The following is a 15,212-nucleotide window of genomic DNA, read 5'->3' on the forward strand; positions in this document are numbered from 1 at the left end:
ATATATATTTTATATATATATATATATATATAAATACATATATATTTTATATATATATATATATATATTATATATATATATATATATATATATATATATATATATATATATAGGAAAACAACAACAAAAGTATAATATACAGTTTCTTGAAGCACATACGCATAAAATAAAAGGAACTTTAATTAGAAATACATCTACAATCACTATAACCCGATGCAGGATATTATGATAACTGCGTTTTGCAACACTGGTCTTAATAAACTTGGATTCTTGAACAGTTGGAGCGAGCGAGGGGGGTCACGTGAACGCAGCATCAGAGGGCGCGTGCACTGTGCTGACGAGCCGTTGCTTGTGGAAACAGCTGTTGGTTTGGTTTCTGTCAGCGAACACTGGTGGTTGGGAGCAGCGTTTGGCAGGAATAAAAAAACAAAAAAAAAAAAGTTCAAATTAGACTCGTAACTGACTGGGTTCGCTTTGATTTGAGTCGCCGCTCCTGTTCCACCAGACGCCGGGAAATGTCACCCGGTGAACGGCACTTTATCCGCGGCAGTTTGTTAATTCACGACCTAGCTTGTTAGCTACCGGCTGCTAACGCCAGCTAGTTAACATTAGACTCCCATAGCAACTTAACCGCGAGACAGGTGTTCCGTCACCGCCGGCAAACTGTCAGCTTGCCGTGCTTCCTGACAGCGCGAGGGGTTCTTTTTTTGTTTTTTTTTTGTTTTTTTCGGTACCATTTCAGCATGACTCATGTTCACTACAAATTCTCCTCCAAACTCAGCTACGACACCGTGGTGTTTGACGGCCCGCACGTCACGCTGAGGGACCTGAAGAGGCAGATCATGGGCCGGGAGAAGCTGCGAGCCGGGGACTGCGACCTGCAGATCACCAACGCACAGAACAAAGAAGGTAACGGACGCATGTGACACGGTTTTGTTTTTTTTTGGGGGGGGGGGGGGGGGGGCTGATAAGAGACAGTTTGAACTGAAAAAAACTTGGAAGAAAAAAAAAAAAAAAAACACGTGGTCCGTGTTTGACAGCTGGGTTGCGTCACCTCTTTGACAGTGTGGGGGGGGGGGGGGTCCAGAAAAGTCAAGCATGAACAAAGAGGGGTCTAATGAATGGGCCACATTCCTGCTGCGTTCACGCTCCACGACCCTGACTTTAAACGGCCTGATGGTGGTGGATAAAGCCCGGTCTGTGCCACCATGCATGCTAATGGTCCCCGAGAGAGACGTGGGGTAAAAATAGCAAAGGGTTAGGGTATAGGAGCACAGCCTAGTCATGACCATAAGATTAGAGTTCAGCCTCACACACACACACACACACACACACACACACACGGAAATGATCAATACATGAATCATCAGTGATATAATCAAAGTGATGCATTATAGGGAACATATAGTCACTAAATCAAAAGGCTAAAGTGGGGGAAAAAAAAGATCAAACATATTAATCAGCTGATTAATGAATGATTATGTCAGTGGGTCAAATCCTGGTGTTTTAAAAAAAAAAAAAGGTGAATAATCTCATTCAAAGCATTTTGTATCGTGTCAGAAATGATCCTTCTCTGTTAAATGTAGCAGATTTACACAGTGGAATTGACTAAATAATTTAGTTATCTTCTGAAACTGAGTGATTGATTATTCCATTAACAGAAACTAAATCAGTTTTTAAAGAATAAATGCCAATAATTCACTGGTTCCAGCCTCTAAGATAGAAAACTGAATGTCTTTAGGATTTTGTCAGAGAAAACAAGCCGACTGAAGACCTCGCCTCGAGCTTTTGATGATTACAATCTATATTTTTCACTCTTTTATGACCCGTCATTGACTGAAAGATCAATCCACGATTCAATGACATAATCAGCAGATTAATTGACAGAGAAAACGATAATCAGCCGTAGATTTATCAAGTCAAACTCATTCTGGTCCCAGACCGGTAGTGACGGACCTCGGTACCCTGAAGAGGAGAGATATTTCCTCGTGATTAATACTAAGCCGACCCCTTCAGACTTCCAACTCTCCCTCTCTCCTTCTCAGAGTACACGGACGACGAATGTTCGATCCCCAAAGGCTCCTCCGTCATCGTCAGGAGGATCCCCGTCATCGGAGCCAAGTCCAGCTCAAGCAAGACCCGCCACGTGTAAGTGTGTCTTCTTTTTTTTGGGGGGGGGGGGGGGGGGGGTTTGGACCATACTGTAGCTGCTGGTATTCGTGTCGATATCGCTGCTACTGCAAAGTCTAAACCTCTGCTAGCACCTCCCTGCAAGCATTGTCACTCTTTGAGGACTCCAACAAGGGACTCGGCAATGGATCGTGTTCAAAATGAGAGTGAATATCGCACGGTTGTGTTTTTCGGTAAATCAAGAGATGGGGATGAATCCCAGACATCTGCCTCAATATAAGGAACATTTATAAATGAGGAAAAAGACTCCTAATTATTGTCTGAAATGTACATATTTGGTGTTAAAGGCCTTCATCATATACACTGCCTGGCCAAAAAAAAAAGTCGCCACCAAAAAAAAAAAAAGGTCACACACTCTAATATTTCGTTGGACCGCCTTTAGCTTTGATTACGGCACGCATTCGCTGTGGCGTTGTTTCGATAAGCTTCTGCAATGTCACAAGATGTATTTCCATCCAGCGTTGCATTAATTTCTCACCAAGATCTCGTATTGATGATGGTAGAGTCAAAGCCTTCTCCAGCACATCCCAGAGATTCTCAGTGGGGTGAAGGTCTGGACTCTGTGGTTGGCCAATCCATGTGTGAAAATGATGTCTCACGCTCCCTGAACCACTCTTTCACAATTTGAGCCCGATGAATCCTGGCATTGTCATCTTGGAATATGCCCGTGCCATCAGGGAAGAAAAAAATCCATTGATGGAATAACCTGGTCATTCAGTATATTCAGGTAGTCAGCTGACCTCATTCTTTGAGCACAAACTGTTGCTGAACCTAGAGCTGACCAACTGCAGCAACCCCAGATCATAGCACCGCCCCCACAGGCTTGTACAGTAGGCACTAGGCATGATGATCCAGGTGGCGACTTTTTTTTTTTTGGCCAGGCAGTGTATTTGATAATGAATGTCGATCCTAAGCTCTTATCGGTATAAGAAGTAGAGTGGCAGGCTAACCTAACATGGGAGCAGTTCTGGTTGAGTTGTTGATGAAAACACTTCCGTGCTCGAATCTGCTCACTGCAGACGAGGAAAGAGGAGACGTGGAGCTCCGTGGTGACGTTCAGGGGGATTACCCTGACATTAGACGGGCTTAGACGGGACAAACCGGCGGTGGGGTGGAAACAGGAAACAGAACCGGCGGTCATGTGATCGGCCCCCGTCGGCACCATGCAGACGGGGTTGGCGAGCAGTGAGGGGTCTGGAGAGTGTTGGAACGCCGCCCACGAGATCAGACGCAGCAAATCAATTCTCCACCTTCAGCCCAAGTCCGGGCTGAAGAGTCAGCCCGGACCTTAGAGTCATTCTAAAGAGTCATTCTCATCTTACATTAAACGTAACATCAGCTGTTAAACTCGACTCAAGGGGAGATTCACTGTAAACACAAAGCAGTAGTGAGTGATTAGAAATGGCTTCTATAGGTCAGTTTTAAAATATCCATTATGAAGCCGACTTCACTCTCCCGTCAAGCTTTACAAAGGCGGCGTGGGACGCCTTTACGCATCGGGGGGGGGGGCGTGACGAATAAATGGCACTAAAAGGCGAAATACTTGCCTTGCGAATGATTGTATGTCTGGGGCTTTTATTGTGAAAGGTAAGAATGAAAAATGTATTTCTGTTCTTCTGTTTCAGTGAGCGATCAGACGTCCAGACTCACCAAGCCTTTGGAGCCTACAAAGCAGTACGTAACCAAACCAAATCCCACCGCACCTCTCCTCCTGCAGCTCCACTAAACACACACACACACACACACATGACCCGGTATCGCTGCTTTAACGGTAGTTCAGTGTGTGTGTTTGTGTGTGTGCTCGGGTGGGATTGGGTTTTAAACAAATGAAACTTCAATCTGAATCACTGAACGCCTCCATTTCCTCTATTGCGGTCTAAGTTCCTGTTACAAAGAGGAAGCAGTGCGCTTCTCAGGATGTGATTTTACGGGGCGCTGCTGCTCTAATATACGACACACTTTATATTGACAATACATTTGTGTGTATTGTCTCTATTAAAGGCCCTCAGCTGTTCAATAACACGCTGCTCTGCCACCAGAAGGTCACTGGGTGTCTGTCTGTGGCGTGATGGGAGCCGCTCGGGCGGGTCACTCATTATCATGCAGGCCAGCTATTCACTGCTGATAAACCCAACTGTTGTTGTGTGAGCCGCTGGCAGTCGTTGCCCTGTCCTCTCTTCTTCTCTTCTCTGTGAGCTGCTGTTTGCTCACTCGCTCACTCGCTCTCTTGGAGATGTATTTATAGCCTTTTCTGATAGCCGTGCAGCTCGTGCTGATGTACGTTTAAGTTACATTGAAGTCCGTTTTTTTTTCAAAATTATATTAGATTTCCAAACTATGGAAGCCCGTTTCCGCCATTAAAAAAAAAAAACACTTAAAAAAAACAAAAATTACTTTTATTACTTTTAATAATTATGGTACTTTTTACCGCAAAAAAAAACAAAAATTGGATTTTTTTTTTAAAAATTTAACCTTTTTTTTTTTTTTTTTTTTTTTACCTTTTTTCCGCCAGCAAAAAAAACTAAACAAAAAAAAAAGCTCCAACACTTTTGGTGCATCGATCTATAACCGTAACACTGACCAGATGTTTCCAGTTGCTGTTCAATGAAGGTTGCCACCTCAGCCACATCGGTTTTATTCTTTCTACTCCAGAACTGCTTCTTGCTTAAAATGAATTCTATTCAAGGCTGCGTTTGCTCAGTACAATGTGAAAAATGTGAAACAGCAAGCAGTTGAAGTATGTCATCTATGTCCACAAACATCTGATCAGTGTTATGGTTACAGAGGGAAGCACCAAAAGTGTTGGTTCTTTTTTTTTTTTTTTTTTTGCTGGCGGTAAAAAAGTACAAAACAAAATCCAGGTTTTTTTGGGGGGTTTTTGTACTTTTTTTATGTCGGTAACGGGCTTCCATACATTCCGGTTTCATCAACCACAAAATAATGAAAATGACTAATCTAGCATCGGGATAATCTAGATCTAGCACTCTGAAGTGAACAGACGCTGGTAAATGTGTCAATAACACCAAACAAACTCTTCAAATACAGGAAATAAATAAAAGAGAGTCCAAAGGTTTTGTGATTCAGGCTGGATTCAGTGTAACCAACACCTCTCTCTTCACCGTTGTTATTTCATGCTGGATCTTTGCAGCGTCAGTCCTGTTCATGGGACACGTCTCCAGAGCTTCTGACCTGACTGTCTCCTGCTTTCTCAGTAGGAGAAGTGTCGTCCACTCGTCTTAGTGCTTTCAGTCGATTGTACTTTTTTTTTCTCTTGTGTTTTTCTGCCAATAAAGTCGTTTGTATGAAGCCGTCTGATGTATTGATTATATGTTTGACTTCACGAGAGAGAATGACGTTTACACACAGTCGCTATGCCGCCTCAGATGACACTTTTTTTTGGGGGGTGGATTTTGGATAACGAAATCTCGTGTTCACATAAGACAAAAATTGAGTATTGCGGTTTCACTAAAAAAAAAAGATTAAAAGGAATAGTTAAAGTTTAAGCAGCACAGGAAGAGAGATGCTGACTTTTAGTCGCTGTTATGGATCAACCTTCAAAAAGTCTCCATCTTTTATTTCCCAGACTGCAACTTGATAGCGTCTTTTATTAGATTTGGCTGAGCTTTAACAAAGCCAGGCAGGAAGATCATACTGCCGCTAACGGTGTAATCTAGTGCCGGCAGGCTCTACTCCAGCACAATGGATTTAAAGCACATTGTGTTTATGAGTGTACTGTGTGTTGGTGTGTGTGAATATTTGGCTTTTTAAAGTCTTATTCAGTTAGACATGTGTTCATTGATTGCCTATAAAGATGAATGATCACAATACTTGACCCTGACTGTTCTGTATGTGCTGTTATTTGTGTTTATTTCTTGTTTAAAAAAAAAAAAAAGTCAACAGTTGTGTTTGTTAGTCATGCTAACAAACACGATGCTAACATGTTTAGCTTGTATTCTTTTCACCATGTCCACTGTGTGAGTGTAGCGTGTTAATATTCACCTCAAGCTGATGGGAATGTAATAATATTTTCCGATATTTTTTTCATAAACCAAAAAAAGATCTTTGACCTGAGGGTGGCGCTAGATGAAAAGTAAGGGGACCATGAGTGGGATTTATCCTCTGGGGACCATGAATGTTTGTACAATGTTTAAAGGCAATTCATAGTCCAATGCTTCGTGAGATATTTTAGTCTGGACTGAACCGTGTCCTCATCTGTCTCACATATTGATTTTTCTTGTTTTTTGGTTTTCCTATCTACAATCTGTTCCAGCACAGCACAAGAACAAACTGTTTTAGGCGATGCGAGGTACTGAAGCGGACATGAGGAGATGTTTTTTATTCTACGGAATGTTGTCCTGTGACAGGTGAACGTTCCCAGGGAGCTTCTTCATTATCATAGCAAGTTCAGAGGGATGAGAACAGAAATGTAATGTCCGCTCTGTATGAAAGTCACTGCTGGATGCCTTTTTTTTTTTTTTTAAATCTCTATTACAGCAGTAACTGTGCCATCATGATACATAGAAAATCACCAGTGGTGCCGGTGTTAAAGCATCAAGACTAGAAAGATGAGCGGTAACGAAACTTTGATTTGGAGCTAAACTTTGAGCCATTTTTTTTTTTTTTAATTTCTTTTCCTCTCGATATGAACGTAGAGCTGTCGAGGCTTGAAGCCTGGAGGCTCCTGCCGTGACTCAGCCAAACTGATTGTGTGTTTGATTCTAACAGATGGATGACCAGAGTTCCTCCAGAGCCTTGCCTCTTTTCTCAAAGGTTTGCTATTTTAATTGCACAAATCTATGCAGGATCATGTGAGTCAGCTTTAATTAGATACTGATCCTCCTGTTTTGAAAACTTTTGTGTCTATTGCACAAACGTGTGTGTGTGTGTGTGTGTGTGTGTGTGTGTGTGTGTGTGTGTGTGTGTGTGTGTGTGTGTGTGTGTGTGTGTGTGTGTGTGTGTGTGTGTGTGTGTGTGTGTGTGTGTGCGCGTGCATGCATGCAGATGGCTAACCTGGCTGATGTGGATGGGTCAGAGGAGGATAAGATCAAAGTTATGATAAATCAGTCCACCTACGACATGAAGTGAGTCACCTTTTTTTAATCATTTCATATCTCCTCCGTGTCTCCTCCTTCCTCTCGGCTTCAACTACTTTTCTCCATATTCCTCCTTTTTTTTTTTTTAATTCACCTTTTTCTGTAATTTTTCTTTCTTCATCTGTCCTCGTCTCATTGTCCGTCCGTCTGTCTTTCTGTCTCTAGTTACAACAAGAAGTTTGGCACGGTACTTCCTGCGAACTACACCTGTTACCGCTGTGGCAATACTGGACACCACATCAGGAACTGTCCCGTCAGCGGGGTAAGAGCAGAACGTGTGGTCCCTCTTAGAGAGGCTTAACATTGATGCTACCCAGTATCCGTAATTTGTGTGTTGTGTGTGTGTGTGTGTGTGTGTGTGTGTGTGTGTGTGTGTGTGTGTGTGTTGTGTGTGTGTGTGGAGCAGGATAAAAACTTCGAAGCCCCCGTGAGGATTAAGAAGAGCACAGGCATCCCTCGCTCCTTCATGGTGGAGGTGGACGATCCCAACACAAAGGGAGCCATGCTGACCAACTGTGGACGCTACGCCGTTCCTTCCATAGACATGTGAGGCCAAAGAGTCGAGTGTTTGTGTGTCTTTTGTTTTAAAGGAAAGGTTTATGAAAACATAAGGACTGAAAACAAGCGTCAACGTGTCGCCATGTTCTGTCTTGTTTCCAGTATTTAAGCTAAGCTAAGCTAAGCTAAGCTGCTGGCAGTAGCCTGAGTATTTAACAGACAAGAATTAGAGTGGTATCAATCATTTCATCTAACTCTTGTCAAGAAAGTGAGTGTATTTCCCAAAATATTGAACTATTCCTTTAAAGATGATACCGAGGGAAGGTGTGCAAACAATGTAAATGCTTTGAGTGGCTCCTTCAAGAGTGTTTTAACGACTCCAGCCTCACACTTTCTCAAGTCATTCTGGTGAAAAGCATCTTCTCAACGCACATCAAAAAGCGAATGTGACCTTGTGACCTTGCGGCGTGTGCGGCGTTTGTCTGTCCGTAGCGCGGCGTACGCCATCGGCAAGAAGGAGAGGCCTCCGTTCGTTCCACAGGAGCAGCCGAAGTCGGAAGAAGAGGAGGACCCCGTCCCCGAGGAACTCCTCTGTCTCATCTGTCTCAACCTGCTGAGCGACGCTGTGGTCATACCCTGCTGTGGAAACAGCTACTGTGACGACTGTGGGTGTCGGCTACGCACACACACACACACACACACACACACACACACACACACACACACACACACACACACACACACACACACACACACACATCCGGATAAACTCATGCACACTCGCTGTACTTTAAAAAAGTCATCGTTTTTTCAGATACCCGATGTCTGATGTTTACATTTCAACCGTGTTTATGTGTTTCTCAGGTATTCGCACTGCTTTACTGGATTCAGAGGAACACGTCTGCCCCACTTGTAGCCAATCAGAAGTCTCCCCTGACACCCTGATAGCCAATAAATTTCTCCGACAGGTGAATTGACAGAAAGTATATTGATGTTAGAGTTGGAGGGGAATGGAGATAATTAAGTAAATGTTTGTGAACTATCTCTTTATTGGATCCTGATAGCGTCTGACCAGGAGCTCGTTTGTTTTTAACCTCGGTGTAGGAATGCTCAGACATGACTCCGTTTTCTGTCCGTTTCTCCCAAACCCAGGCCGTGGACAACTTTAAGAAAGAGCGAGGCTTCACTAAAATTGAGAGAAAAGGGTGCGGCACCTCCCAATCCCAAAATCCGCCCCCGACACCGAGCCCTGCCCCCGCCCCGCCCCCTCTCGGTGTGCAGAGCCAACCTCAGAAGCCTCAGCCGCCGACCCACAGCCAGCAGGTGAACCTCTTAATGATGCGTTACGTCTCTGGAGGCAGAAATAAGAGAAGCGCCGAACCTGCGTGACTCAGGAGCAAACAGAATAATTACTGTTTTCTTTTCACAATCAGGTGTTTGCCTGGTTCTCAAATAGTTCTCAACACCGTGGAAACAAGAAAGAAACGTTTCCTCTTTGTTGCCCGACTATATTCTGATATATTGTCTTTGTTGTCTTCCTTCTTTAGGACCCTCTCCTGCCCCGCTCGCAGGCCGCAGACGCACCGCCGCCGTCTCAGGCGTGTGGGACTCCGCCCACAGCAACAGGCCCCGCCTCTTCTCCCTCCACGCCGAGCGCTTCCCTTGAGCCTGCGGAAAGCCCCCTGGAGAAACCCGACAAGTACGTACACACACACACACACACACACACACACACACACACACACACACACGTAAACATACTCACACACACCAGTAACGTGACTGTGTGGTAGAAGAAGACTGCTGACTGAATGTGCAGCTGGTCCTGGTGATATGTAATGTTACGCCCCCTGCTGGAGTACAAGGCAAAGTGATTTCAAATGGCCCTCGTGTTTATAGACTGCAATTTATTCATTTTCACTAATTATTACAGATGGAATGTGTCACTGTGGATTTGAACAATCAGCCTGACGTTGCCTTCATGTGGTTCTGTGTGTTGTTTATTCAGAGAGGACGGCGATAAGACGGACGAGGACCCGTCTGTACCGGTTTCACCCAAAGACCCCAAAGACCCCGCTGATGCCCCATCGCAGCTGATACCCCTGGTGAGCACACACACGCACACACACACACACACACACACACACACACACACACACAGCCATACCAACACGTTGCAGCAAAGGTTCTCTGTATGACGTCTGTGTTTGTTGCTGCTCAGGTGAACTTTGCTCCACTAGTAGAGCCTCAGACCGTCGGTGTGACTCCAGAGCCGCCCTCCTCAGGTGAGAAGCATTCATCGTCCCGACCGTACTGCCATCTGTGTGTTTGGTCACTTTATCTGAGCAAACACGTTATTGATGTATTATTATGTTGAGCACTGCAGTAACGTCAATAACACAAATAAAACCATTCGTTCCCTGAGTCCACAGGTCCAGCCCCAAAGCCCTCGGGGCCGTCGGCGTGGGAAAGGTCAGTGGAGTGTGTGTTTACTCGTCTCTGTTTGAGTCTGCGCTCTGTTTCCAGATGTCTTTACCTCTTCCTTCCTCTTGTCCCCAGCTCCTCCTCCTCCTCCTCCTCACTTTGTCCCACCGGAGGCTGGAATGAATCCAACACCCAGCAGCAGCTCCGTCCCTCCATCTCTCCATATCCAGCAGCTCCTCCTCCTCCTCTCTTTCCGTCGCCTCATTTCCACACGTTCCTGGCCGCTCAGCAGCACCTCAGCGGTTACCCCCCCGGGTACCCCCCCCCTACGCCCCTCTGGACGCTCCCAAACCTCCAGGGGGCCCCCATCCCTTCCCTGTGCCCCTCTACCACCATCCCTGCCCTCATCCCCAAGGAGTGGTACCAGCTTCAGAGAAACAAGAAGGAAAGGTGAGGCTTAAATGGATGAAAACATCCTCAATCATATGACTTATCTTTGTAATTGTTTTATCCTTTTGAGAATTGACTTTTCTTTAATTCCAGGCAGCAAAAGAGACTATAAAGTGACCTCATTGAAAGTTGGACGTCATGTTTTTAAGTTGATTCCTTTGAGTATTGGAGTATCCGATTACAACTGCAGGGCTTTTGTAGTGTGAGGACAATATACCGATAGTAATGTGAAGCACTCGCTGCCTCCTCTGTCTTTGTCCTTCAGGTCACCTCACAGAGGATCTTCCCACAGACGCTCCTCCTCTCGTTCTGATTCAAAGTCCTCTAAGTTCAAGTCTTCCCGCTCCTACTCTCGCTCTTCAAGCAGGTCCAGATCCCGGTCCCGGTCCCGGTCCCACGGCAGATCGAGGTATTTTGTGCCTTTTTTGTCAAATTTTGTGAGTTGTGTTGTTTTTTTGTTGTGTGTGTGTGTGTGTGTGTGTGTGTGTGTGTGTGTGTGTGTGTGTGTGTGTGTGTGTGTGTCTGTGTGTGTGTGTGTGTGTGTTGCTTTAGCTCTGGTTCTCACTAGCAATGCACACATGAGCGCCACCAATACTGGATTGAGGCTATAATACCTTTACTGATCTCAATCTGATAACAACATATCGGCCGGTAGTCATTTAAAGATATAAAATATGCCAGTCTTGATACAGATCCCTTCAGATATGTACTGAGCAGGATGTTTTCTCAGTGCTCTCTCTCTCTCTCTCTCTCATTGGACAAAACATCCTCTTCTTCCTTTCTGTTTTTCCCAGGCCCCACTCACCTTACTCGCGCCACAGAGACCTCCACAGCCGCTCTCATTCCTCCCGCTCCTACAGCTTCGGTTACAAACGTTCCCCGACGCCGTCCTCGTCCTCTTCCCCCCGCGTGGGTTACCGTTCCAGGCCCAAGTCGCCGTCGGATCACCGCAAAAGCAGCCATCACGGCCGGCACCACGGGAAGAAAGCGGCTTCGGGCAGCTCCGGCTCCAGGAGGCGAGGGGAGCATCGCCAGAGGGAGGAGGCGGCGGCGGCGGCGGCCTCGGGGGGAAGTCTACCCGGACACCTGTATGCTCAGCACGCCAATCAGAGTGGCAGCCTGGAGCAGGACAGAGAGCGCTACCTGCAGTGGAGCAGGCATTACAAAGAGTGGTGCGATAAATATTTCAGCAGCTATGTCGGCCACTTCCACCAGCTGCCTCTTCCCCTCCTCAATATTCCTCCTCCTCCTCAGTGGGGGGACGGAGAAGGAAGCGCAAATCTCCCCCGTCCTCACCCGGACTCTCGCGGCCGACTCCATGGTAGACGCTCGGCTCGGGCGGAGGGCCGCTCCCCTCCGTCGCGGTCGTCCAGCGACAGCCGCTCCCCTCCGTCTCAGTCTTCGAGGGACAGCCGCTCCACGCCGTCTCAGTCGTCCAGCGACAGTCGCTCTTCTCCATCTCGTTCGTCCAACGAAAGCCGGTCGCCTCCGTCTCAGTCGTCCAGCGGCGGACGCTCAACGCCGTCCAAAGACGGAGCTCAGCCAAGGGCCCGTCAGCAGAAGGGCACTGAGAGGTCCAACCGCCCGTCGGTCGCGCTCACAAAGGGCGGTAAGGAAGCGGAGCCGCGAGAAAGTCGTGAAGACGAGGAGCAGGTGATCGCGAAGAGTTTGGAGAACCTCAGCGCCGTAAAACATCAGCAAAGGAAGAAACGCGAGGAAGGAAGAGGAGAGGAGTCATCATCCCCTGATGCTGCAGACTCAACGGCTGACTGCAGGAAGGACAAGAGGAGGCGCAGCGCTCGAACAAAAGCCTTCAAGGAAGAAGCAGTCCAACCGGCCGCCAAAGCAGATAAACGTTCGGATAAAGACTGTGAAAGAAAAAGCAGAGAACGCAGGAATTTGGAAATAGAGAAAGGACGGAGGAGGAGCAGACATTCAGACTCCAGGCAGGATGCGGGGAGACGGCACAGAGAAAAGCCCAGGAAAGAGTCAGACACGGTGGGTACAGACAGATACCCTGGAGGCAGCGCAGCTTCTGACTCGAGATCAGAGAGGAACAGAAAAAGAAAAGGAGAGGATATCAAGAGAAGTTATCTCAAGGTTGAAAACAGCAAATGCCTGAAAACGAACACTGCAGAGGACCCCAAAACCCGCAAGAGCGAATCCCCGAATCTGTTTGACCGAAAGAAGCCAAAAACGGAGAAGAAACAAGAGAGGAAAACATGGCCTCTGGCAGAGAGAGACATCTGGGAGGGAGGGATACGAGTGAAACCACAGAAGAAGATAAGCATCAACATCAACCTGGATGGAAAAAGGAAAGAAGACAAAACTGAAAAACTGGAATTTTCTTATTTCGAGAAAACAAAGGAAGAAATTGAAGAGAAGTTCAACAAAGAGACAGACATTGAAAAGAGGGAATCCAGCAGAGACATGGACGGTGTGTCTGAAGAACAAATAAAAGCAGATGAAGGAGAGGCAAGACAGAAGTGGGAGAAAGCTACCTTCAGAGATGATGAGGGAGAGATGTCGGAGAAAAAAGACACCGGAGAGAAGAAAGAGGACGGAGAAAAGGAGGACTTTGACTTGTGGCATAGTGCCCTCAGAGAAGAGGAGGAGGAGAAGACGAAGGAGAGTAAACAGCAGGGGGATGAGAGAGATGGGACGGAGGCCAGCAGAGGAGAAGAAGAGCTGACAAATGAGAGGAGGAGCGTGAGGGGAGGAGAGTTAGGACCAGCGACGGGAGAGAGCGCCGGCAAGGACAACAGAGGAAACCCGCCGGATGAGTCAAAGGAGGACCTGATGGAGGGAGCGAAGAGGAGAACGTGGGAGGAAGAGGAAGAAGGAGACACGGTGAGGTCCAAGTCCCAGAGGAGCAGAAACAAGGACAGAGCTGCAGACCAAGAGGACGAGCTCCTGCTCATACAGGTCTGTGAGCCCAGATCATTTTAAATGTGTCACTTATAATAAAGACATCTGTAGATATTATACATTTAGAATAAGTTGTGTTTTGTGCAATGTTTGAACTCACACACACACATACATACATACATACATACATGGTGGAGGAACTGATCTCTGATGTCTCCGTCTGTCTCAGGTCCCTCGCTCCAAATGGGAGAAGAAAGAGTCTGAGGAAGAAGAGCGTGATGAAGCAGTGACCAAAGCTCAGACGGACGCCGCTGCATCGTTTCTACCTTCGTCATCCGTGTCCGTGACATCAGAGACAACGACCAGCAGGGAAACACCGAATGAAGAAAAGAGAGAGAGGTCAGTGGAAGGGGAGAGAGAGAAAACCCCTGTTCTGTCCAGTTCACGCCGAGCTGTGGCGCCCTCTAGTGGCAGAGACAGAAACGACAGCGCCGCGTATTCAGACAGAGATGGGGAGAGACGGCGGGACCGAGACAGAGGGAGGGAGAGCGAGAGACCGAGGGAGAGGCAGAAAGAGAGCAAAAGATCAAAGGAGAGGGCAAGGGAGGAGGAGAAAGGGAGAGACAGGGAGAGAGAGAGGAATCCCCCTTCCTCCTCTCACTCCTGCTCTCGTTCGAAGTCACGTGACGCAGAGAGGAGAGACGGGCAGCGAGGAGGCGACGCCAAGAGTTCACCTCGTATCAGCAGGAAATCCTCCGCCGGCAGGAGCAGAGCTACCGAAGTGCCTGATCAAAATACCCACAAATCATGTCGAGACACGTTACTGCACTCTACGTCTAAAGACAGAGACCGTCCCCACTACTGCCACGACCCCCTAGATCCACCGGAGAACAAAAGACACCAGGACAGACCTGCAGGGACCCAGCACTCCCCACCAGAGCCCACGATGAACAACCCTGCTCCAGAAGCCATGCAGAGCAGGGTGGAAAAGGAGGAGCGGAAGCTCAGGCAGGTAAAGAAAGAAGGCAGAAGAGGGAGAGTTGAAGAGACGGTGGCCGTGAGACGGGAGGACGAGGGAGCGGACGGACGGACCGAGTGGGAGACGACGAGAGAGCTGGAGGAAAGAGAGAGAACCGGCAGCCGCAGCGTCAGCTCATCAGAAAGCCAAGAGAACGGCAGAAAAGAGGAGAAGAAGAAGAAACGACACGAACGGGAGACGAGACACGACGCCCCGGAGCTGCTGGAGGAAGAGGAGCTGAGGAAACGCCAGAAGAAGACGGCGAAGAGCAGAGACGGAAGGAAGGAGAGGAGCGGTGGAGAGGTGGAGGACGAGCGCTGCTCAGTTACCTCATCTTGACTGTCGTAGTAACAACTGTGTATTTACTACGACGATGTTTTTCCTGTGCCTGGATTTATTGTTTTCAACTTAATTTTTTTTTATTTTCCCAGGATACTTTTTGTATCACCTTAAGATATCTCTTATGAAATATGCATCATCCAAAAATGAAAGTGAACAAATAGTAAGGGAAAAGCACTTTATACTGAATATAGGAGAATAAATGTAATGAAAGCAGACGTTAAACTTTGGCCTTGATGAAGTGTCTGGAGTGCTCTGGAGTTGCTCAGGACTGAACCTGAATGTTACGTGGAGAAGAGATTCAGGGTTTGATTTGCCTCACGCAGGAGAGC

The 15,212-nt window shown here is 47.0% G+C and overlaps 1 protein-coding gene across 1 annotated transcript in view; it reads left to right on the forward strand.

Moving 5' to 3' along the window:
• The first annotated feature begins 359 nt into the window (after positions 1-359).
• LOC137870755 (E3 ubiquitin-protein ligase RBBP6-like) overlaps positions 360-15,212 on the forward strand; it is a 15,056-nt gene continuing 203 nt past the window's right edge. The window contains exons 1-18 of the mRNA XM_068708200.1: positions 360-909; positions 2,046-2,148; positions 3,816-3,864; positions 6,916-6,960; positions 7,192-7,271; positions 7,449-7,545; positions 7,690-7,829; positions 8,274-8,446; positions 8,646-8,749; positions 8,934-9,104; positions 9,329-9,480; positions 9,790-9,886; positions 10,003-10,066; positions 10,214-10,253; positions 10,341-10,655; positions 10,921-11,064; positions 11,450-13,580; positions 13,753-15,212. The exon at positions 13,753-15,212 is cut by the window's right edge and continues 203 nt beyond it. Coding sequence (XP_068564301.1) covers positions 744-909; positions 2,046-2,148; positions 3,816-3,864; positions 6,916-6,960; positions 7,192-7,271; positions 7,449-7,545; positions 7,690-7,829; positions 8,274-8,446; positions 8,646-8,749; positions 8,934-9,104; positions 9,329-9,480; positions 9,790-9,886; positions 10,003-10,066; positions 10,214-10,253; positions 10,341-10,655; positions 10,921-11,064; positions 11,450-13,580; positions 13,753-14,880 — 5,199 coding nt within the window. The 5' untranslated portion in view covers positions 360-743 and the 3' untranslated portion in view covers positions 14,881-15,212. The remainder of the gene's footprint in view (positions 910-2,045; positions 2,149-3,815; positions 3,865-6,915; positions 6,961-7,191; positions 7,272-7,448; positions 7,546-7,689; positions 7,830-8,273; positions 8,447-8,645; positions 8,750-8,933; positions 9,105-9,328; positions 9,481-9,789; positions 9,887-10,002; positions 10,067-10,213; positions 10,254-10,340; positions 10,656-10,920; positions 11,065-11,449; positions 13,581-13,752) is intronic.

The sequence above is a fragment of the Cebidichthys violaceus genome, unplaced genomic scaffold (genome assembly GCF_023349555.1).
Source record: "Cebidichthys violaceus isolate CVI_PGR_0920_01 unplaced genomic scaffold, fCebVio1.0.p SCAF_139, whole genome shotgun sequence".
Lineage (NCBI taxonomy): Eukaryota > Metazoa > Chordata > Actinopteri > Perciformes > Stichaeidae > Cebidichthys > Cebidichthys violaceus.